We start from the raw sequence: 22,108 nt of genomic DNA on the forward strand, positions 1-22,108 counted from the left end.
AGATATAAATAAAAAAAATGAAAAAATAAAAAAAATAAAAAAAATAAAGAAGAAAAGAAATAAAGAAATAAAGAAATAAAGAATAATTGTATAGAGAAGTTACTATAGGTATGCATAGAAAGTAAATCATGAAATAAAAATAAAATCAACCACAAACCACATGAAGTAGTTAGATATCAGCTTTGTGGTTCTGGTTTTAGGAAGGGCAACTGAGGATAACCTGCGATTTAACACGCAAAAATTAGCCAAGCTACCACTCTCTCCTAACGCAGAACCCTTTGGGTATCGTTATTCTTTGTTTTCCCCTCCATTTTCTCTTTCATTTTGCCGACTATCAATCATCAACAAGCATGGTTTCGAAGAAACGAAAATCGAAAGTAAAAATGAAAATGAATAAAACGGGGGGCGAACATGTCACTTCTGCAGCCCCTCAGCTACCATGCAATCATCAATTATCCGGAGCCAGTCAGTCGGCTTAATTCTAGTCTCGGGATCCTTCACAACCGCCGGAGAGAGTATCTTTTCCACAACACCCCCTAGGGGCAGCCTCGAGCCATGCACGCCGGACCTAACATGGTCCAAGACAAGGTGACCCTCCCTCGACATGGCTAACCGCTGCATATTGCTTGACCCGGGATACAGCAGCAAGTCACCAGTGACAGCCGCGAGCAGCGTGACAGCTAAAGAGAACACGTCCGAGGCCTTGGATTGGACAACGTCTGTGGCCTTTAGAGATTGGACTGTGAGCAGTTCCGGTGCTGCAAAGGGTGGTGTCAAGGCCGATAGCCAGGGGCTGGGTCCCTGGGGGCTAGGTTCGATGGGGGTCGATGGGTCATATGAGGATGTGAAATCTACGTGAAGGGGTTCGTATGGAAATGGATCCTCATCTTCCTTGGCGCAATCGCTGGCTAGTTTTCTTAGAGGTCTCAGTAGTATATTTTGCGGCTTGATGTCGCCGTGGACAATATGGCCGCATGAATGCAGCCATTCCAGGCCGCGGACCAGCGCCCTTGCGAGCGTGAGCCACCGGGGCATGCCGAGGACGGGATCAAACATCGTTTTTGTTGAGAATACTTGTCGCGCGGAGACGGCTTGACTGCTGATATATGCTGAGAGACTCAGTGGGAGGGCCGATAGGACAAGGGAATGCGATGCAGATATAAACCCATGGAAGGGGACTACGTAATGTTCAGCGCCAGGGATTCTACAGAGGCGCGAAAGAAGTCGTGCTTCTGCGCGTAGGATGGAATGCGCATCCTGCCGCACGGGTACCTTAACGGCAAGATTAGGGGTTGAACTTGATGTCGATACATGTTGTTGGGGTGGGGGTGGAGTTAGCGGGGAGTCTTGTGTTGTGGGAATCCAGCGGGATGTGGCGCTATACACAACACTCCAAACGCCGCTGCCGTATTCGATGAGATTGCCTCCTGAATCCCTCTGGAATTCTAAGTCATAGGTAAATTCCAAGGGTAATAGCGGCTGCTTTGGCAATTTAGTCTGCTGTCCTTCAATCTTCCCATCATCCGACGCCTTCTGACCAGGTAATTGTCTATCCTGCGTTCTTTGGCCACCACTCGATTCTTGAATATCAGTGGGTGTTATTGGTGTTAAAGGGGGTGTTAGCGCAGATGAAGGGTTTAGGGGTGACAGAAGTGAAGCGCTTGGGTCAACTGAAGTCTTCAAGGCCAGAGGAATAGGCGGTTCTTTGTTCGACATGACTGGATTGAATGGGCGGGAATTTTAACTATACTTAGATGCACAAAACTTGATGCACGTGCTGTATGATGCTGTAGGGCTTTAGTGGTTCGTCGAATATCAGATAGAGATAATTCCCGTTGGGAAGTGCGCGCAGAGTAGCTGCAGGAGACCAGAAGGCGGGATTCCTTAGTGGCGGCGGGCGGCTGAGGCGGAGGCGGAGGCGGGGCCGGGGGCGGAGGACGGTGGCGGGACGTGAGAAAAAAAAAGTGGGTTTCCGCTATGGAAGAACAGGTATGTTTCTCAGCCTAACGTTATTTGGGATCGCGCTTGTAACTGGCAACGCATAGTGAGGATGGCGGCTCCAGAAGAGAGTAAAATAGGTCAGAATTCTCTCGAGCAGATGAAAAGGACAATCGAGGTGCCTAACACTCGAGCTGACAGTCGTCTCAAGGAGGAATGGTGACTTCCGCCGAAGGAAAAAAAATTATTTGCGTAGCGTAGGGCGACAAATAACAAACGGACGACGAGTGTTTGGAACTGAGGACGACGAAGAGAGATCCCAACGAAGAAAGGAAGACAAGAAGCAGAAAAGGAAAAACAACAGAGAAGAAATAAAGAGAGAAATAAAGAGAGAAAAATAAAAATAAAAATAAAAAAAAATAATAGAGTCGCAGAACAGCGTGGGATACCCTAGTCACATCCCCCACAGCCCGCGATAATTGGGGAGATTGTTGAACCTCTTTCGCCCATGGAATGACAGCAAAACCAAGCCGCAACCGCAAAAATTGCCTATATTACGCGGTCCAAGGACAAGGGACAAACATTTTTTCATTTTGTATGTATATTATTATTATCCCTATCAAAACCTGGCTGAACGACTGAGCCATTCTGCCATGGCGGAATCGGCGAGGGAAATTTTTCGGAAGACAATTCAAATGGTCTGCAGAGTCTGCTGTATATGCAGATGCGGAGATAAAAAGCTGAATTGAGGACTGACTGTTATTAGTAGAAATCGAAAAGAATTAGTCTGTAAATTAAAGTAAGAAAAAACGCCCAATGACGATCTGCAACCTTTGCCCTGTGGATCTCTTTGAACAGGTTGAAGTCAAATTTTCCCATATCTTTTTATTTATCAGCCTCTTTATCTCTCCGCTCGTTGTGATTGAGTAGTTACAGACTCCATGGTCCATTTGGATTGTTCAGGGGGAAATATTAGGGAGCAACTTAAATCCGTGGAACCATCCATAAGTTATTTCTTTCCTCCAATCATTCCCCTCTGCTGGTCCACGGGTGGTGGTGGCTTTAACCCAATAATTATTAATGAAGATCTCTGGATGCTATTGTTTGCAAACAAATATATAAAATAAAAAGCCCTCCCCAGCAAGCAGTTACGCAACCCCATGTTTTTGTTTCAAGTTGAAACCTGTCGATTGATGGAGCTAAATGTAGAAAACTCCTCCCTATCCCGTATGGCCTGACCTGCGCCTATTTTGTTTTTGGAAATCGATTAATGAGGCTAGTATTTTTGTTGGCCGGGAAAAGAGTCGAGAGCGATGGCAAAATGAGAACCGTTCATGGACGAGTGGCCACCTGGCTGAAAAATATTCTCCGCTTATGATCATACATCTTAGGTAAAAGATGTAAAGTATAAATATACATAGAAAAATTAAAAAACGATAACGAAATCAGACAGCAGAAACAAACAAGAGCAGAAGAGGAAAGGAGAAGCAATACTAACTCCTTCTCGGGTGGTAGATCTAGAAAGACTATTTTCTGCAGTCGCAATCGAATATCTCCTGGAGGACGGCAGAAGTTAAAGCGGATTGATGAATCTCGAGAAAAGGATCCAGCAACAGAAAACGGTTCTGCTAGGCCAGAGTGGTTTTACATTTCTATATCCCATCGTACTGCGGCCGTTGAATGTTTCTCAGAACACTCCGATCCGCTCCAGCCTTTAGCAATAACTCCATAGCACCTTTCACGCCGATTGAGAACGGCGGATGCCAACCCAACTGTATCTTTAGCGTCCGTTCCTCTCTCGCGAGATGCTCCAGTAAAAGAGTCGCGACGTGAGGACAGCCTCTCTGCGGCGCTTCCTGGCATGCCTCCGGGGTGATCTCGGCACCATGGTCAAACAATAGCTGAATGATGGGTAGATCCCTGCAGCTAACTGCTCGGCTCAACGGCGTTCTTCCAGATCTATCAGCGTAGTTTACTTTTGCCCCCCTGTCGATAAGGTCCTTTATTCTGTCGAGAGAGCAACACTCAACAGCAACGGCCAGTGGCTGTACAACCCTTTCAGGGGTGTTGACAGGCGAGCCGCTGTCAAGAAGCAACTCTATAATGTCCTCATTGTCGTTACTCAACGCAAGGGCCAGCTTCGAAGGAGAAGAATGGCTATTTGCATCTTCCTCATCAGGGTCCTCCCCACTGGCCAGTAGCAGTTTCAACAGTGTAATGTTGTTTGAATCTATGGCGTAAGCAAAGGCTCCCTTCCTAAAGTCCCGAATAATAGCTTGCGAAACCCTAGCTCCTAACAGAATGAGCTGCTCCACGGAGATAAGATCATTGGAAAATATGGCCTGGGCTAGCGGTGTCATCAGATCTTCGTCGTCTTCCTCGTCGAGACCACCTAAAAAGTGGGCATTAAGTAGTTGAAGCATTTCCGCTCTGTTTGGTTTGCCACTGGTAACTGCATAATGATAAACTGTCGACATTACCAACTTGCTCCCGTGCTGATGAGCACCGTTCTCTAAAAGTACATTTATGCAGGACATATATCCTCGAACAATCGCAACTCCGAGAAGCTTATGTAAACCATAAGTAAATTCGAACCTGGAGTCGACAGCCCTGTTTACATGTTCGTCATCCTTGTTTGTGGACTGCCACTCTGCAATTTGACACTGGATAGATTTGAGGGCAATTGACTCGGTAGCAGAGCTGAGAAGGCACTCGGCGGAGTGGTATTTGACCAAGAGACGTCCAATTTCAACGTTCCATAGTCCTAGGACAATGTTAGACTGAGAGATCCATAGACCCACCATGAAATAGCGACTGTGAGGGGCTTGATTCAGGCGCGGATTGTTAAAGCCATGATACCTACGGCAAACAAGAAGATATTGACTAATACCCTTCAAGGACTCAAAAAGGCCATTGCAAAATGTAGGGAGCAACTTGCTGAGGATGAGAACTTGGATCTCATGCGGCAATGTATTCCAATTCGACTCCATCAAGGCGCTGAGCATCGACGAGCGGTGATGAAAAGGATCTGCACGCGTTAACCACCATACAAAAGGTTCGTTTCGGAATGCAAGTTTGATGGAGTAGGGATTGACAAGGTATGCAGACTGTATGCAAATACACTCCGTACTCTTTGCCAAAAAGAAGAGTTTGGGGTTGAGCAACGCGTAGACGAAGTAGAAGCGCGAACAACACCATAGAGTCACGTGTTCAGGGGAGCCCTGGAGCTGCTTCCTCCATATTGCTCCTGCGGGCAATACCACGGTCAATAAAAGCATCATCAAGCTCCTGTCATCGGTCTGGTTAACCCGGCTTGGGAGAAAGTGCTGGAAAAAGCTTGGATGACTACATCGGTCTTCTTTCTGATCGTCAGGACTGGATTGGATGCAGCGCTCTCGGGTTGGTTCAGGAGGCGACACTGCAGCATGCCAGGAACAAATTATTACACGCAGGATGCATGCCGGTCATCCTAATGCTTTGTTACACTCTCAATGCCGTCGTCTGCAGCCTTGCAAGTGAAAGACAACTTGATACACCGCGTCAGGGCACACAGCTCGTGGGCTTGGGAGAAGAATATTGACAAAACTTGGGATTGTTTCCTATCATTTTCGTTGCCTTCCGGCATGCTGATATGAAACTGTAGTTAGTAAATATCAATGAACTTGGCCGTGCGCTGAGTCGCGAATCCGGGCAACTTCGCGCTCTGGTTGCACCCTGTCACCCGGAACGAAAGGGCGCTGAAATTGGGATACTGGCAAACTTTGCGGTTGCCACTGATTAAGTGCTCCCGGCCGATTCCGCTGTCTCGAGGAAAGGTATAGATTACACGTCGCTATTATTGGGAATTCGTTAACATCTTATGTTGGATTCGATCTGATAGGAAGAAGTCTGGGGATGACTAACTCTGGTTTCGTTATTCCATACTCATTTACCTTCTTCCCCCTTACTCACTTTGAACTTCGTAAAATCGGCTGACATTCGGTTAAATAACCGCCATGAATGAGTTTAAATTGTGGGGGGGGATCCACCACCAACCCGCAGAACAACTTCCAAGTTGATACGCTGACTGAACCAGCTCCGTTTCCCGACGTCACGTCTTTGCACTGTCCGTTGAAAAGCAACCAAGATTAGTTAATTTCTGCGACCTCTCCAACCAGCTCATAGAGAACACGGACTGAACGAATCCCTCACCATGGCATCTTCCAGCAGTATCACCATCCATGTTCTAGTCGTGGGTACCGGCGGAGTGGGGACAATGGCATGCGTGGCCCTCGAAAGATCTGGGCGCGCAAAAGTCACAGCAGTCCTACGGTCCAACTACAGTCACGTCCAAGAGAATGGCTTCACAATTGATTCGATCGACCATGGGAAGTTGACATCATGGCGGCCCAGCGCAAGTACGAGTTCTACCTAGATGAATCAACGCAGAAGTAGGAAAAACGAGCTGTTCACTAATGTAGCGAGATAGTTGTAAATGCGGTACCCAAAGCTGACCCAGCTCATCCATTCGACTATGTTGTTGTTACGATGAAAAATATCCCTGAAACATGCAACATTCCAGAAACAATCCGGTCAGCAGTGACACCAGGACATACCGCTATTGTCCTAATCCAAAATGGAATTAACATCGAGCCGGAGTTTATCAAGGAGTTTCCCAACTGTGTGTTGCTCTCAGGTGCTAGTTACATAGGTGCTCATCAGCGAGATGGCCATGTCATCCACGACGACCACGATCGCATGGACCTAGGAGCCTTCCGCAATCCATCCCTGGACCCTTCAATCGAACAAGCAAAGCTCAAGGAGTTCGCCACTGTTTATACAGCCAGCAATGCGGTCGATATCAACAGAGTCGACGACATCGTGCTGTACCGATGGCGAAAGCTGTTGTGGAATGGCACCTTCAATCCACTGTGTGCCATTACCCAGCTAGACAGTGCAGCGATCAGGAAATTCGGGGGCGATTACAGCTTAATCCGGCCTGCCATGGCGGAAATAGTAGCAATCGCCCGTGCTGATGGCTATGAACTTGGAAACAATGTTATCAACGAGATGATTGAGGCGACGCCGCTTGAGCTCTCGTTCCGACCAAGCATGCTCGTTGACGTGGATAAAGGGAATCCGGTTGAGGTGGAAGCAATATTAGGTAACGCTTTACGGATCGCGAGGGGTAAAGGTGTCCAAACACCAGTCTTGGACAATACCTATCGCTTCCTAAAATTGATACAGGCCCGACTTTTGGAAGCGCGTGGGTTGATTACTACACCTAATGAATTACCTACCCATGATTTCATATAGGAAGCACTAGTATATGGTTTGCATGTTAGAGCTACCTAGTGAGTAGATGAATGGTAAATCCGTATTATAACTTCTCTGTAACAATTCATATTGCCTCGGCTCTCAAGCATGCTTCAATCCCTCTCTGGGGCCCATGATCAAGAAGAACAGATCCAGTGAATCATCAGACATGGTTACTGCGCTCAACAACCTCCAAGAACAGAATGCTCTCTCCCCGACCTAGGCCCACAACAAGATCAGGCAGTGAGATGGACTGGACTCAAATCGCTACCTCTCAGCTCCCCATGTCACACAGGTCAGAGATATCACCTCAGTGAGACTCTCTGTCACATTCTTCAAATCAACGACTGCATTCTTCAGAGACTCTTCAGAAAACAGAGCTAGTACTGATAACACTGACAACAACACAGATATATAATGAAGAGATAGTTCTTCTTCTCCTTATGAATGATTCAGATGAACTGCTGAAAGTTCAAGAATAAAATCATGTATCATTTCTTGTTCAAGATTATGAAAAATCATATATATGTTAGAAAAAGCACCTCAAATGTATCAAATCTTGAACACATCAAATCCATCCGTCCATCCATCCATTCATATCTGCTCAATCTATGAATTCATCCTTGTAAAGTAGCATTTAAATGCCTAGTTCAGAACGACCACTAAATACGTATACTAATGATAATAATTTTTCAAGTAAAAAGAAAATCCGAATCCGAATCCATCTCATCCCAGGAAAACCAGTAAAACCAGGAAAAATAAATAAATAAATAAATAAGATAAAAAAAAGATAAACCCCCCCCCCCTTCTATCCCCCACCAACCCCCTCCAACAAAAACACAAACGTCGCCTTCCTCCCCTGCACATGCGTCAGGTACGCATCCAACTCATGATCCTCATCAATCACATACACAACATCCCGCTCCGTTCCTTCGATCCTCGCAATCCGCGCATCCTTGAATCGGTTCGTCACTACGCTTCGCAACTCCGCCATTGTCCGCGTCGATAGCTTGTCAACCCAGGTCTTGGCGTTCTGGTGGACCTGCGACTGGGGGTGGATGCGGAGGTAGATGGGCACGGGGAGGAAGGGGGAGTGGAGCATTGGGTCGACGTAGTTGAATGATTGTTGCTGCTGTTGCTGCTGCTGCTGCTGCTGTTGTTGTTGTTGTTGTCGCTGTTCTTGTTGGTGGTTGTTGGGGTGGTGCGTTTGGGGGTTATTGTGGTCGTGATGATTTTGATTTTGGGGGTGTTCGGGTTGAAGCGGTTGGGGATGGTCTTGAGGGTGGTCTTGATGATGATGGTTGTGATGGTGATGATGCCTGTTCGCGGTTAGAGCGAAGGAAGGGTCGTTGGCGGCTTGGAGGAGCGAAGGGTCTATTTGTAGATCTGGGAGGTCCCCAGACATCATGGGCGCGCTGGCGAGGGCCTGAGAGGCGAGCGTACTGATGCCGTTGCGGATGATCGCCGGCGGTCGAGTGTAAGCAGAGCTAGTGCTGCTTTGGGCGCGTTGGGCGGTATTGCTCCCGTTGTTGGAAGTGGACGTAGAGGACCTCTTGCGGGACGGATCACGCTTGGAGATTTCATCTCTCAGCCTCTTGTTCACGTCCCTGCAGAGTATCTCGATGGCCTTGACCTTTATAGCGTGGTTCGGATCGGCTTCCCCAGCGGCGAGGATCCGCTGGAGTAGCTCGGAGCCCTTGATCCACCTCTCTTTAAGCTCGTTCCAATGTTCATCGCCAGCTTCCAGCTTGCTCGTGAAATGATCCGCCTTGAGGGTCTGGTAAAACGCATTCCGTATCTGCCTGCTCTCCTCAGGGTTGATCCCCAACGCATTCTTAGCCTCCGCAATAGTCATCCTCCGCTGCAATGTCCGCATGCGCTTCGTGACATCCGTACACACGACATCCAATGCCAACGCCTTGGCCTCAATCTGGCCCGAATTAGGCCAGAAGACACTCCGCAGGTGTGGAGATTCATCAATCAACCGATTCTTCGCTGCCTGCCACTTCTCCGGCCCGGCAATCGTCTTCTTAATAAACCCAGCCTCCTCGCAAATACGCTGGAAATGATCCCGAAGCTGCCGATACATCTCATTATCCAAGCTCAGATACTGCTTGCTCTCATCAATCGTCGTCTCGGAGGGGAACCGCGGCGGCCCCGGCGGATCTGCAGGTAGGCCCGCCCACCCTCTCGTTCTCCGCCGTCTTTTCCGCGTTGCCCATCTCTCCTCGCTCTCCGCCTGCAAACGCTCCAACCTCGCCTTCCTCTTTGCCAGCACCTCCGGCGACAACCTAGGCGACGGCGGACGCTGTTGAGCTACGTCCCCTCCAGGATCCGTTACGATCGGTTGGCCCCCCGCAGCCTCCATATTCCCGTCCGGCCTATAAGTTTCCTGCTGGAGCGCCAACAGACCCTCATCACCGCTCAGCGTCGCCGCTGGGGCCGTCGACGCAGCAATACCTGTAGCGGCAGCTGTAGCCGTAGAAGCTGTCGCGGCCATTGTCGACTGGGCTTTCATCCCATTAGGGACGCGCAACAGCCATCGATTCTTCGCACGGACTCGCATCAGCTCCCGCTCCTTGATCTCATACCCTTCTTCGTTGAGGATACGGAGCATGTCCCGCTGGCTGGTGTTTCGCTCCCAGAGCTCCTTGATGCGAGCGACGAGGCGTGCATTTTTATGAGCGGGGTTTTGCTTCGAGGGGAATCCCCATCGTTTGAACTGGGTTTGGAAGGCTCGTTTACTATGGTGTAGAATAAGGCCCGATTGGGGCATGCTCGGTTACTTCCTGATGCGGTAGAGAGGGGATGTATGCGATTTGTTGTATAAAATAAAGGAAAATGTATAATGATAATAGGAACGTTCTGGATGCGAAGCCGGATATATACAACTCACCTTGGCGCAAACTGATAGCACACCTTCATATACTCCATAATCTCCTCGAGCGCCTTCTTATCCTCGATATACATCTTATAGCAGATGTCGCGTTTACCATCCCAGTCGTATACCATCTTTACCTCCTTTTTTTATTATTTTAATTTTCGTCTTTTTCCCTTGTCTTACATATAAGATTCAAGAATGTAATTTTAGGAATTCGACTTTCACCCCCTCCCCTCCCACACGTGCGTGCAAGCTGTTCGTTGCAAGCTGTCCTGATATCGTTTTGCCTGGTATGGTATGGAACTAGTTCGCTGGTTGAATGGCCGATGCGAGATCTGGTGTCGTGTGGGCTGCCGTAGGACAGGAGAGAAAAATGAGGTTGGCGGTTGTTGCGATCTACCGTACTCCGTAGTGTGGGACAGAGCCGCCCGTGGGTGGGATTATATAAGCCAGCCAGATCTGGGGGTCTGTGCGTGCCAAGACCTGGACCTGGAGAGATGTGATTCGATTTACAGGCGTACTGTCAAAAACGTCAACGGAATACTCCGTCTGTTTTTTTTTGGTCAACCAGTCTGGATTGCAATGCTACCTGAAAAGACTCACTCAAGCTTTCAAGAAACCCTAGGATATTCTCGTCAGGTAGTTAAACTAAAACTGTGTACACGCCGATGAAAATGAGTGGAAGCTGGCCAACCCGTCTTTTCAAGCAACGGAATAAAAAAATGAAAAATGAAAAATGAAAAAGAAAAGAAAATAAACGAGAAAGACGATAGTGATGCTGCTGTTTCCCATCCTTTGATTCAGTCAAAACGCCCAAAAAAACCCATGTAGCCATCACAGGAAAAACAACCAAGCATGCCGGCGTATAATGATAAAATAAAAAAAATAAAAATAAAAGAGACTCAGTTGGAGGTATCCCGTGAAAAATTTCCTCCGGAGAATGAAAATGAGATGCGGAGAGGAAATAGATGCAAAAGCCTGACAGCAGAAGGAAATGAAGGAACCTGCCCATCCTTGCACGAAATAAAAACGCCTTACCCGTTAAAGATCCAGAACAAGAACGCCATACCAAACTGTTCACAGGTAGACCGTGCACAACCTCGACTTTGTTCGCCCCTGTGCACGAAAATAGGGACTTTATATAGAACGCATATAGTCATTGCCCTTGGTCACGGATCCCGCCGAAGTTCGCAATATAAAAACAGAAGCCAAAAAATATAACACACGAAACAGAGAGAGAGAGAGACAGAGTGCGGGAGAGAGAGAGCGAGAGAGAACGCTAACTCACTTCGTCATGGTCGTTATAGATATACGTGGCGATAAATCTCATGGTAGTAATAAAGACGAATAAAGAACCCAAAAAAAGAAAAAGAAAAAAAAAAAAATCAAGACTTCCTCTTCACGCTCAACTTCCTGCCCATTTTGAAAAGCTTTGTCCGCAGCCAGGTAATGAATAGAACCCAAGCGCTCTTCGGGCTCTCAAATGTGCGACTGCGGTTACCATGCGTATAGTCATAGTCACCAATCGCATCACCGCGCTTCTCATTGATTGACTTGCGACCGGAACCGCGGCCTTCAGAGGAATTTCTCTTGTCATTGGAGCGTCTACGGAGGGAAGCTGCGGTGGACAGTGAATTTAATTGCTGCTCCTTTTTCTCCTGTCGTCGGAGTTCACGATTCTGGGCTTTCATGCTTTGCTTCTCCAGCTTGCGCTGTTTGGCCGCCTCTTTGTCCTCAAACGCTTGTCGGGCAGCCTCGACGGCAGCCGCTCTAGCTGCCGGGTCCGTATTGGTACGGGTCCTTGAGCGGAAGGTAAATTCAAGAGAGTTTCTTGAAAGGGGTGAAGGAGTTTCATAGCTCCCTCGGGCATGGTTTGCTAGGACTGGGGCGGAGATATTTGTAAATGAGGTAGTGTTGATCTGATATGGCTGTGTCTCCGATGCTGGCGCGAAATCCCGACTGACGGACGTTGTGTCATCCAAGTCCGTGCTGAACTGGCCGGCGTCTGTAGACTGTTCACTCTCAAGGACGGAATTTTGATAGGACTGACTTATAGGCGGAGTATAGGGCCGTGGAGTCAGGCGCATGGGATGAACATATTGAGATCCTGGTTTATGTGTGGTAGACGAAGTTGTGGCAGAAAATTGCGATGTCCCACTTGTAGATCTATTGTGGGAGGTCCGCCCAGTTCTCCGGGACGAAGCAATGTCAGCGTACCTCCGATCGCGGTCAAGATTCGTATAGATTCCTAGTCCTTCATTTTCAAGGGCAGATCGATCAAGGTCGATGGATGTCGAGTCGTTATGGTTAGATCTCTTGAGATGCGATCTGATCGTCCCCTTTGGCTTGGTTGATCGATCACTTCGCGGCCCACGGAACGGCATGGTTGTGGAGTTGTCGTGTATCCAGGTCTGTTTCGATGATGGTTGCGAAGGTAGAATGGTAGTGTTGGCTAGTGAAGCGGAGCGCTTGTCGTGCACTGATGGGAAAGGTTGCGAGTCTTCCGAACCGTCAAGTCTAGATGGCGAGCTTGTTGAGCGTGGAGAGGAGCGGTTTGTTCGTGCACTTACGAAGCGCGTAGCTCTTATGGCAGCTCTAGCATCGTCGTCTTTATATCCAAAATGTTGGTGGGGAGGGCTCAAAGAGGTCTTTTTTAGCTTGGGAGGAGCCATTTTGCTGGTGGGTTGGTTCTGTGAAATATAAGAATAATTCTAGTAAGGTTTATACCTCCGGGCATATGCTTTCTAGTGGGTCATCTATGATGTATCGAACTCAAGTTAATATACCTTGAGTATGCCGATACAAGAAGGAGAGCTTTTAGGGTTAAGGTTGTTTTGTTGTATGACCCTACCCGCACGGGTGAACCGTGGTGTTCGGCGGGTCCGGGGTTGCAACCTTCAAAGGGATTCAAGAGAGCGTTTGCCAAAACCGGTGAAGGGAGATATCCGGATAGAAAGGGAATCCCGATTCAAGGATATGTTATATTGGGGACTTTTGGGGCGGTTGCTTTGGCCGCAGAGTTTCAAGAGAAGCAGTAGCCGTCGTCGTCGTCGTCGTCGTCGGCTAAAAGCTTAAAGTTTGAAGGAGCAAAACCAAGCAGAAGCAGCAGATTCATCCATACTGCTGGTTGCCGTAATAATAAACATGTATCGACATAAGAGACGAAGCGAAGTGACGCGGGAGCCACCTAAACCACGTCAAGCTGAAAGCTGGTGGAGAGAGGAGGAGGAGGAGAGAAAGATTGGTGTTGAGATGTTGAGATGTTGAGAAGTTGGCAAAGCCGCAGCCGGCAGCGCAGCGGCGAGCGCAGTTGCACCGTATGTATCGTATCTGGTACTGTAACTACTGCCCATACAAAATACAAGTATACGCGATGTTTGTTGCGCGGTGTGTATTTGTCGTATCGCTGATTCGCTGCCTCCCCGGTGTTTCAGTAAGCTGGTTACCGCCCCGGTACCGATAACGCCGCTAGTGGCTTGGGGACTTGGCGTGTGGTGACGTTCTGATTAGCTCAGCTGGCATCTGTCAGCAACTTTCAAGCAGCCAGCGATTTTGGTCTGGATCAGAGTTTGGAAGCGAAAAATCAAATATCATCATCTAGCTATGCGTAAGTTCTAATCGTGGAAGTGGGAGGAAGATAAGCTCCAGCATATCGATACGCGAGCTGCAATCTTGGAACGTTCAGACCTCTAGGGAGCTACGGAGTATACAAAGTTTCAAATGAAGCTACGATAAGCTTCAGTCCCGCACACAAACAACAAACATATAATAATAGCTCTATGCTCTTGTTTTATTTCGCAATATGATGTTGTTTCAGACCCCGCCTTTTTCCCACATCTTCAAAAATCTTTTTTTTTTTTTTCTTTTTAAACAGTTAATCCGTACAGTCGACGTTGGTATCAGACCCCGCATTACTAGATATTCCATTGCCTCCTCCATCGCCATCGACCTCCGTGTTCACGGAAAATAACCATAAAAGGGATAACTTTACAGCCAAACAATACCGCTGCAGAATGTTAATGTCACAGCTGGCACTTTGATGGTAATAACTCTGCAGCCCATCCAAATGTTGAAAAGCGGCTCAACTGCTGTCCAGTGCATGGCCCCATGTGAACAAGCCACCTGAGACACCTGTAGACAGGTGTCTGACACAGTTTCTGCCCAGCAGCAGCATATTATTATTATTATTATTTATTTATTTATACTTACGCGGAGAGTCCCAGGCAAGTGCGTTTCTGCGGACCTGTCCCGAACACGCCTCCCCTCGTACTCAAAAATCAATCATGGCTGAAAACTCCGCCAAATACCTTCTTCTGTAGCTTTTACTGGGCTGGGTGATTTTGCAGGCAAAACAACCCGAGCCAGTGGTGTTGGCCGCCCTAAAAACCAGCAGGTAGTTAGTTATTACTGTACATGTACATGTACATGTACATACTTATACTTATTTCAACAAGTGGATTCCACATTCTTTTACACACGCAGGGATTTGATGAATCTCTTCCAACGGATGGCTGCGGAAAACTGATTTTATCCTCTGCAAAATAGATGTTCTCAGTGGCCATGGATTTAACAACAAACAAGCAGGCACAAAATGTGACAGCGAAAAAAGCGCACAGCCACGGAGAGAGAAACAGGGCTGCTTGGAAGTTTGCATGTATGGAGTAGATAGCATCAACATGTGGCGATGGCGGTCCACACGTCGCCGGGATACGCAAGTAGAGGAGGAATATTAATAATAATGGCTACAAGAGTATGGAGCATGGACAGGCTGTAATCCTTAATAATTCGTTTTTCGTATGCAACTCCTCGATGCAACGAAGAAACCCTTACGATCTATCCTCTCCAGCCTTCTCAGCCACATCTAACTTAACTACTCCGCACATATGTGCATTATTGCAATGATGCCAACACCTATTTTATGTCGGTTTCAGCCCCTCGCCTCAACCAAAGAATTGCAAAAATAAAAAAACGGCATCGATCCAGGTTCCACCTCAGTCCCGGGGGTGGCAGTAAGTGGGGTTCCTTGTTCCCACTCATTATTCCATAAATTTTTGTATACGTCGGTTATAATAATAGTTAATGCAGCTGGCATGCCATGCCTGCCACTTTCCATAATAAAAAAGCAGGAAAGTGGTAGAAGTGGTAAAAAGCAAATCACGTCATCCCCGCCACCAAACCCTCAAGTTGTTTTCCCATTCCAAGCTTCACTCTCCCCTTCTTCGGGTCTCGTCTCAGCTCTCTTAACCTTCCTACATATTTTTCTCTTTTTTTAGATGCTGACAGCCCATTTTGCCGCATGACGTGAATCCTGGCCGGGGTGACAGGAGAGGGCGATGATGATGAGGGTTGAGCGCGGGGTTCGTTGCATTTCGTTCTTCATCTAGGTAGATAACCAGCCAAAATAGTCCAAGATTCTGGTCTGGGCATTGTTTTGATTTGCTTCATATGCTTGATGATTGGTGGTTGCTTTTTGGTACGAGATTGTTTAAGACATGGGCCTGGTATTAGTTCTATGAATGACAGGATATGACAGGTCTAGGCTTCTCTGGAGTTGAAGGGATGTGATGATTCATTGAATACACAGTAAAGTAATGAGTTGATGAAGATTTGAACATTCAACTCACCTATCACTTTATTAAGATTAAGATTAGTTAGTTAAACTTAGTTAATTGATATAGTTATTAACTAACTTAATAATAAGTTTTGACACTTGTCTCTTCCTCATCAAAACCTTTTTCAGGCCGTTTTCTCTATTGATAATTTTATACTTGAAAGTGACCTCCTTGGTTGAATACACTTCTGAGAAAGAATCCCTCAGTTATCAGAAACATACACTTTTTATCCCCAAGATCTTGCTTCATTGAATTTTTTGTAAATATTATTTTCTCAAAATCACTGGCTATTAGAAGAAAGAGAGAAATATGTTATAAGCAAGCTTAATCATCAAACTTTATCTCATCGCTTAAGTTACTAAAAATTTCTTTTCACTTGTATTCTTGCAGTATGAAACTTGGATAGATTCCCACGAGTGTGCGTGAGGCTGTTCGTCCAGAGTTATCTGTGCCTCTTTATACTTCCTCTATTTGATGGCATATAGCGATAGTGGTTTTCCAAAGAATGAATCCCTTTATTTTAACCTCCCGTTGCAGCACCGTTTTACCTCTCGGAATATGTTCCAATATAAAAAGGCAATATCGATACATGTAAAATAGGCAAATAGGGTATATTGTTTCTTACATTCCACTATATAACAACGTATACTAGACATTGCTAATCACAGAGGGATAGTGCTGAGTCCTGTCTTAAAACGAGATCCTAAACACCAAAGCTTGGACATCAAGATCGAAGCCGGATGTATCCGCGTACTTGAATTTTCCAAAGTTAAGATGGCCTATGTTTTAAATTATTAGCACCTCGTGGTAAAAGAAAAAGCAATTCATTTGGAGGGGGGGGGGGGGATGTATGGGAAAAAACAGACCATCTTGGGTGGTATAGTCGTTATCACTGAAACTAATCAAGAAGTACTCCTTCTCTCTCCCCTTTCCATAACCACGACCACAACCCTTCCTAACACAATCCCGCTCATCAACGGGAACCAGAGCTAGACTCTCCCATTTCTCATTCAGCAGCATCTTGTCTTGCTCCCCTCCATTGTGCAAGCCGAACTTCCCCAGCTCTGAATCGAGATTATAATCGATAAATTCGCAATACTCAGCTGGCTCAATCCCGTCATTCAACTCCCCGTCGCTTGACGCAATGGAGCCAGTAGCTGCGTCATATTTCTCCGACTTGATATCTGTCGTGTCGCTTGTTATTGCGAAAATGTCCGCCTGCCGGTAGACAGAGCGAGACTCAGCCTGCCCGTGTCCGGAATCGGAGTCCCGCGATAGAATCAAGAAGTCTCCGCTGGGTAGCATGTGGATTTCCGACTGCGATGCAACAATACGTGACTCCTCCTGGTCCCCTTTAGACCTATCTGGGTACGTTGGGAGCGTGACGACGTACTCGTGCGTGTACTGCACTTTGTAGCCCGAAATATCATACTCTAGGAGCCGGGCCTGTTTCCGATTTATCTTTTTTGGGCCGCCCTCCTGATTCAAACCTGACTGGATCATGACAAACAGGTTCTTACCGTCTGGCGAGATTGTCAGCGCCTCGAAGCCTTGGTTGTTGTTTCGTCCCGATTCCGTGTCTTTAGGTACGGGCATCTGCTCCGGGTCGTAGATTGGTGGGGAGGCGGCACTGAAGCTGAGACTTCCATTTCGACGCGGGAGATATGCTTCGGGCGGTTGGATTGCTCGGATCATTTTACCCTGACGTGTGAATTGATAGACATACGGTCCGTATTCGTCAGATATCCAGAAAGTTCCATTGCTGCCAAGGGCAAGTCCCTCGGTATCCATACTGATGCGATGTCCGCCTGGTCCTTCGTTGCTGCCGAATCCGTCACCGGTGTATGTAGCTCCCGGCAAGGGCGGAAACCCGGGAAATTCTATGAAGCCGGTGGCATCTGCGTCGAGGCCGGTGGTGGGGGTTCCGTCGGGTCCTGTAAGAAGCACGGTGTCTAGGTGCTTTATTTGGAGATTAGGCTTAGAAGGCCTTTTCACAGATGCTTTATTGTTAGGCTTGAAGGAGAGAGACAGCTTTTGGATACGTGACTGGACGTTTAGAGTCCCATTGGTGTTCCTATGTTATGCATTGTCAGCTAATAATTCATACCGCCATAAGCAGGCCTAACACAATCCATGCCGTGAAGAAAAACAAGAGAAAAAAAAAAAATTTAGTCCTTCTCACCATCCACGATCCGGTAACGCCCAAGCGATCCCTTCATATGTGCCATCTTTCCTCCTATGCCAGGAAGAAGGCTCAATAGCCAGGGAGCTACCAATTCCGCCCATGGTATCGCCGTATTTGTCAACGGCATTGGACGGCACGAATCCATATCCCTCTAAGCCATGGTACTTGTAGGTATTGCCTCCGCAGGTTACCTTCTTGACCAAATCTTTATCCTTCCCCCTGTGTGGAGGTCCAGCACTCGCGACACTCAAAAGCGCACATGCACAGGACAGCGATGTAAACAAGATGGACCACATGATGGGCTGGTTAAGCGGTCGCGATGCTCATCTCCCAAAACAAAAGGACTTGAACAGAATAGCTATTTGCGAAGAGCATCCTGGGGTCCTTATGTAGGAGCCATCCCTGAATCCGTGAGCTCATTTCTTCCAGCTCCCTGCTCCTTCAAGCGTGGGAAACCTCTCCACCCCCAGGAATCGAAATTACATTCTCCACGAGCTCGCTTGTCACCATCCCTGAATCCGTGAGCTCATTTCTTTCAGCTCCCTGCTCCTTCAAGCTGGGGAACCTCTCCACCCCCAGGAATCGAAATTACATTCTCCACGAGCTCGCTTGTCAATTTTCTGAAGCTATGACTTGCAGTTAATAAAAATGGGAGGAAGTCATTAGAAAGTAACAGCCAATCCCGCAACGTTACATCTGCCAGTGCAACGATGAACCGAAGCGCCTGGGCTCTGGCCTGTATTAGTCGAGAGGGACCTGGATGTTCTTCCTCCACATCCGATACCCCAGTCCTGTTATTCAAAAAAGGCCCAGTAAGCTGCGAGGCAGAATTTCTTTTGCCATCTCCTCAGGAACCACGCAGTGAAAAGCGCAGAACGTGAGGAGATCGCAGCGGCCAATCGAACCTGGTGCATCTTGGCAATCTTCTAGATAGTTTGGCCCGGTGAGTTGAGTTTGCTAACCTTGTAGGTTTTGCTCCCCTCTGTTCCTGAACAAGAAGCTAGAAGAAGAGATAAAATCCTTTCAGTTTATGAGGGTGATGAGTTTGTGCGATAGTATTGCGGTTTTATAATCGATCATGCAATTACGGTAGTTGTTTCGCGTGTGGCTCCGCGACGATTGTGGCCCTACAACATTCTACTTTGGCAAAACACAGCGAACAGAAAGTCGTGAACAGAGGAAGAGCGTAAATAACATTATTAACATTTTTCACCCAAATTTTTAAATACTTACCCTGAACAGCTCCGCCTTACTATCGCATTCATTATGTTAATCAATACCTGTGCCCTAAAGGAAAGAAATGCCGTATCCACAAGAAATATCCCAATCTCAATAGATCAAGGCAAGAGAAACTGAAGCAACTCATCCCCAAGTCGTCGTGACATCTGGATAGTTCCTGCTGTCCATGCCCAGATCTTCATAGACAACGTCGTCATCTGTATTGAATACAGAGAGCATTAGTCAACGCAGTGGTCGCATCGACCAGGAAATAATTATATTCGAGCAAGACTTACCCTTGAGAGGAGAAGTTCGGGATTCATCCTGGTGTTCAAGCTTCCCCGCAACCTTGTCAGCCTCTGCTGGATCCTGGTGCTGGCCCCCAATAAGAAGGAATTGCGCATTGGGGAAATCCAGGAATTCGGGTCGTAATGGCACCCAGCGAAGGTCATCAAACTCTTCCTGAACGCTGCATGATGTTAGCCATCAAACCTCAACACCCCCTTCCACCACCCCCAACATTATTTTTTAACATTATATTTTTAACTCCATAGGGGTGGGCCAAGCCGGACTTACTTTTGTGGGTAGTCAGGCCCCTGAGGCAGTCGGGCCGCCTCGGGTCCGCCATACTCTGGGTTCTTTGCACTTGCAATGAAACTACCACGCTCTTGGAGGCCAATGTCCTTCTGAACCTCACCAAGCTCCGACGGAACCGTCAGACGGTATGCAAGGTGCGAAGTGCGATCCTTAGATGTGATCACATAAGCGCCTTCGGCAATGGGAGTTGCGGCGGGAGTATATGTCGTTCCCCGTGTCGCCGTCTCCTTCTCAATCGCAAGGAACGAGTCTCTGATGGTTTTTACTGTGGTGTGCGCTTTCTCCACAAATCCCATAAATCGATCCCGAGTAGACTTAGGAAGTACCTTTTTGGGTAACACAAGCAAGCGACAATTCTGGTTGTCGCCAGTCGTGCCTTGACCCAATTTTGCATCGGAGGGAAGCGGTCGAAGGACGATGAAACTCCGTGCCACGTCCCCGACACCCTCTGGCTCCTCGACTCCGACCTTGCCACGGAAGAAGAAATATATAATTCCCTTTTCGAGGACGTTGGATGGGAGCGTTTTACCCTCTTCTCCTGTTTTAACGGCTGTCGGTTCCGGTGCTTTCTCCTTGCCTCCGGGTATAGCAACGTGTTCTTTGTGTGGCTGTTGTTTTCCAGCGTCGCCCTTGTGTTGTTCCGCTTCAGCCGGCTTTTTAACTTCTTCCTTCTGTTCTGATTCTTTCGCTTGGTCCGGTTCTGGCTGTTTCGCTTCCCTTTCTAGTTCCTTAGCTTCAGCCTTTGGTTCTGTCTCCTTCGGCGCCTCTTTCTGTTCCGGCCGTTCAGTATACATCTTTTCCGGCTCTTTCGGCTCGTTTAGTCCGCCATTGGTCGCTTCTGCTTCCTCCTTCCGTTCCTCAGTAGGTGGTTCCTCCATACCCTTCTCAAGCTTCCCTTCTCCCAGCTCAGTTGGCTCTTCTTCCTTTTTTTCGCGCTTAGTTTTGGGAATTTCTTCCTGTTCCCTCCCCTTCCGCTTCCCGCCAGCGGTTTTCTTCGTGCCAGCTCTGGCACCTTGGTGCAGCGCTTCATTTGCCTTAACAGCTGCCTGCCGAGTTGATGTTCTGGATGGCATCGCGAAGGATTTAAAGCTAGTTTAGCTGCGCTGGTTGTGATTTAAAGTACCAATTAGGATGCAAGCGGTGCGAAGTGCTGGGTTAGGTCCCAGTTTTCGCCATTTAATACTGTTGGCAACGGTTTCAGCAACGACTGACGTCATGTACTTGTCAGTGACACTGGGTGACACGCAAGTTATCACGTGATATTATTGGCAATGAAGCTCAAACGGTAATCAATATCCATGGATGCATTTTCCATATCATTGAAAAGCACATCATTGGATGTATCCAAGAACAAATTCTTTCCATTTATCCCTCTCCAGAAGCGTTTGTAGCCCACCTATCCAATATCCATCTCATCTTCCTGTGATGGAAAGGTATCCCCATTCAAGTTAATTCCATATGGGACATGCGTAGGAAAATCCCCGTCAACGCTTGACATTTCAGCATTCTGTGAATCAGGGGGATCGCCCGTGTATCCACGTCTCCGTCTTCTCTTGCGTGGTTTGGCCGACGTGGCCGGCGTAAATACCTTCCCATAATGTTCAAGGTCGACGATTTCTATAGATTCAGCGTCTGAAGAGCAATCAATTGTCGATTGCCCGCTGAAGAAATCCCCTCCTTTTCTTTTCCGCCCTCTTATACGTAATCTGCGGTACCCATAGTCTGTTATATCTGAATCACAATCCAATGCTCTCATTGCATCAATAAGCCCTGTCTTTGCAATATCATCGGTTCCAACATCGTTCCTTGACCGGTGTATGGCTTGTTGAGGCGTCGAAGGTCTTGATTCAGCTTCTTCATATTCACAGGGCGCAACTATTTCTATATCCCCATCGTATCCGGCGTCATGGGCAGATATGTCCTCCACCACTAAGGTATCGCCGTGTCCGTCAACGGAGTGTACGATGGTACAGTCATTCGGGAATCGTGCGGTATTAGAGGGATTTTCTGAAGCGAACGCAGCAGGGTGCGGCCTGTTCGGATGTCGCTCTTGTGGCAATTTTGGAGAGAGAGAGCACCGGTTCCCGCGTGATGGGGATTCATTCAGAACCATCTGAACGACAACATGGGATAACAATGAACTACCCTTTCAGTTCATCTCAACATTAGAAGGACATAAGTCGTATGCATATATCTGGTTAGAAATATATGAATGTATGTCGAAGGGAGGTGAGAGGCCTTCGGCATATATGCGTAACTAGACAAAATTGATGCTATTCAAATTTAGCAGAGAAACGGGGCAGTTACACGTCCGCTTTCGAACGACTTTAAATATATTGTAATTCCAACGAACACTTTGATCCGATCACCGGGACTTAGCTC

The 22,108-nt window shown here is 47.5% G+C and overlaps 8 protein-coding genes across 9 annotated transcripts; 1 reads left to right on the plus strand and 7 right to left on the minus strand.

Moving 5' to 3' along the window:
- Positions 1-4: 4 nt before the first annotated feature.
- BDBG_01983 (serine/threonine protein kinase) lies at positions 5-2,520 on the minus strand. The gene has a single exon (XM_002627266.2). It carries the CDS (start codon positions 1,714-1,716, stop codon positions 415-417), a length of 1,302 nt encoding a protein of 433 aa, XP_002627312.1. The 5' UTR covers positions 1,717-2,520; the 3' UTR covers positions 5-414.
- Positions 2,521-2,670: 150 nt separating this feature from the next.
- On the minus strand, positions 2,671-5,880 carry BDBG_01984. 2 transcript variants are annotated; one of them, XM_031720586.1, is made up of 3 exons: positions 5,842-5,880; positions 4,802-5,770; positions 2,671-4,702 (listed from the first exon to the last, which is right to left on the minus strand). In XM_031720586.1, exons 2-3 carry the CDS (start codon positions 5,217-5,219, stop codon positions 3,591-3,593), a joined length of 1,530 nt encoding a protein of 509 aa, XP_031576809.1. In that variant the 5' UTR covers positions 5,220-5,770; positions 5,842-5,880; the 3' UTR covers positions 2,671-3,590. The 2 variants fall into 2 exon arrangements, with proteins under 2 accessions (XP_031576809.1, XP_002627313.2); XM_002627267.2 differs by having other exon boundaries at positions 4,802-5,880.
- On the plus strand, positions 2,922-7,916 carry BDBG_01985 (2-dehydropantoate 2-reductase). The gene is made up of 3 exons (XM_002627268.2): positions 2,922-4,993; positions 5,045-6,335; positions 6,407-7,916. The coding sequence occupies exons 2-3, from the start codon at positions 6,131-6,133 to the stop codon at positions 7,231-7,233; spliced, it is 1,032 nt and encodes a 343-aa protein (XP_002627314.1). The 5' UTR covers positions 2,922-4,993; positions 5,045-6,130; the 3' UTR covers positions 7,234-7,916.
- Positions 7,434-10,634, minus strand: BDBG_01986 (uncharacterized protein). The gene is made up of 2 exons (XM_031720587.1): positions 10,130-10,634; positions 7,434-9,977 (listed from the first exon to the last, which is right to left on the minus strand). The coding sequence occupies exons 1-2, from the start codon at positions 10,243-10,245 to the stop codon at positions 8,042-8,044; spliced, it is 2,052 nt and encodes a 683-aa protein (XP_031576810.1). The 5' UTR covers positions 10,246-10,634; the 3' UTR covers positions 7,434-8,041.
- Positions 10,635-10,662: 28 nt separating this feature from the next.
- On the minus strand, positions 10,663-13,485 carry BDBG_01987 (uncharacterized protein). Its single transcript, XM_002627270.2, has one exon. It carries the CDS (start codon positions 12,784-12,786, stop codon positions 11,500-11,502), a length of 1,287 nt encoding a protein of 428 aa, XP_002627316.1. The 5' UTR covers positions 12,787-13,485; the 3' UTR covers positions 10,663-11,499.
- Positions 13,486-16,346: 2,861 nt separating this feature from the next.
- BDBG_01989 (uncharacterized protein) lies at positions 16,347-18,207 on the minus strand (the record flags this gene model as incomplete). Its single annotated transcript, XM_002627272.2, has 3 exons — positions 16,347-16,505; positions 16,593-17,800; positions 17,909-18,207. 3 exons carry the CDS (start codon positions 18,205-18,207, stop codon positions 16,417-16,419), a joined length of 1,596 nt encoding a protein of 531 aa, XP_002627318.1. The 3' UTR covers positions 16,347-16,416.
- Positions 18,208-19,273: 1,066 nt separating this feature from the next.
- On the minus strand, positions 19,274-20,799 carry BDBG_01990 (uncharacterized protein; the record flags this gene model as incomplete). Its single annotated transcript, XM_002627273.2, has 3 exons — positions 19,274-19,347; positions 19,426-19,598; positions 19,706-20,799. The coding sequence occupies 3 exons, from the start codon at positions 20,797-20,799 to the stop codon at positions 19,274-19,276; spliced, it is 1,341 nt and encodes a 446-aa protein (XP_002627319.1).
- A 323-nt stretch (positions 20,800-21,122) lies between these two features.
- BDBG_01991 (uncharacterized protein) lies at positions 21,123-21,839 on the minus strand (the record flags this gene model as incomplete). Its single annotated transcript, XM_002627274.1, has 1 exon — positions 21,123-21,839. One exon carries the CDS (start codon positions 21,837-21,839, stop codon positions 21,123-21,125), a length of 717 nt encoding a protein of 238 aa, XP_002627320.1.
- Positions 21,840-22,108: the final 269 nt, after the last annotated feature.

This window comes from Blastomyces gilchristii (genome assembly GCF_000003855.2).
Source record: "Blastomyces gilchristii SLH14081 genomic scaffold supercont1.3, whole genome shotgun sequence".
NCBI lineage: Eukaryota > Fungi > Ascomycota > Eurotiomycetes > Onygenales > Ajellomycetaceae > Blastomyces > Blastomyces gilchristii.

What these genes read in the sequence shown, in the direction of transcription:
- BDBG_01983 (XM_002627266.2), bottom strand. Translation starts at nt 1,716, where the DNA reads ATGTCGAACAAAGAACCGCCTATTCCTCTGGCCTTGAAGACTTCAGTT.
- BDBG_01984 (XM_031720586.1), bottom strand. Translation starts at nt 5,219, where the DNA reads ATGATGCTTTTATTGACCGTGGTATTGCCCGCAGGAGCAATATGGAGG. An exon ending in TCAATATCTTCTTGTTTGCC is followed by an intron (nt 4,703 to 4,801) that starts GTAGGTATCATG and finishes ACATTGTCCTAG; the next exon opens with GACTATGGAACGTTGAAATT.
- BDBG_01985 (XM_002627268.2), top strand. Translation starts at nt 6,131, where the DNA reads ATGGCATCTTCCAGCAGTATCACCATCCATGTTCTAGTCGTGGGTACC. An exon ending in ATCATGGCGGCCCAGCGCAA is followed by an intron (nt 6,336 to 6,406) that starts GTACGAGTTCTA and finishes GTAGCGAGATAG; the next exon opens with TTGTAAATGCGGTACCCAAA.
- BDBG_01986 (XM_031720587.1), bottom strand. Translation starts at nt 10,245, where the DNA reads ATGGTATACGACTGGGATGGTAAACGCGACATCTGCTATAAGATGTAT. An exon ending in TGCTATCAGTTTGCGCCAAG is followed by an intron (nt 9,978 to 10,129) that starts GTGAGTTGTATA and finishes TCTACACCATAG; the next exon opens with TAAACGAGCCTTCCAAACCC.
- BDBG_01987 (XM_002627270.2), bottom strand. Translation starts at nt 12,786, where the DNA reads ATGGCTCCTCCCAAGCTAAAAAAGACCTCTTTGAGCCCTCCCCACCAA.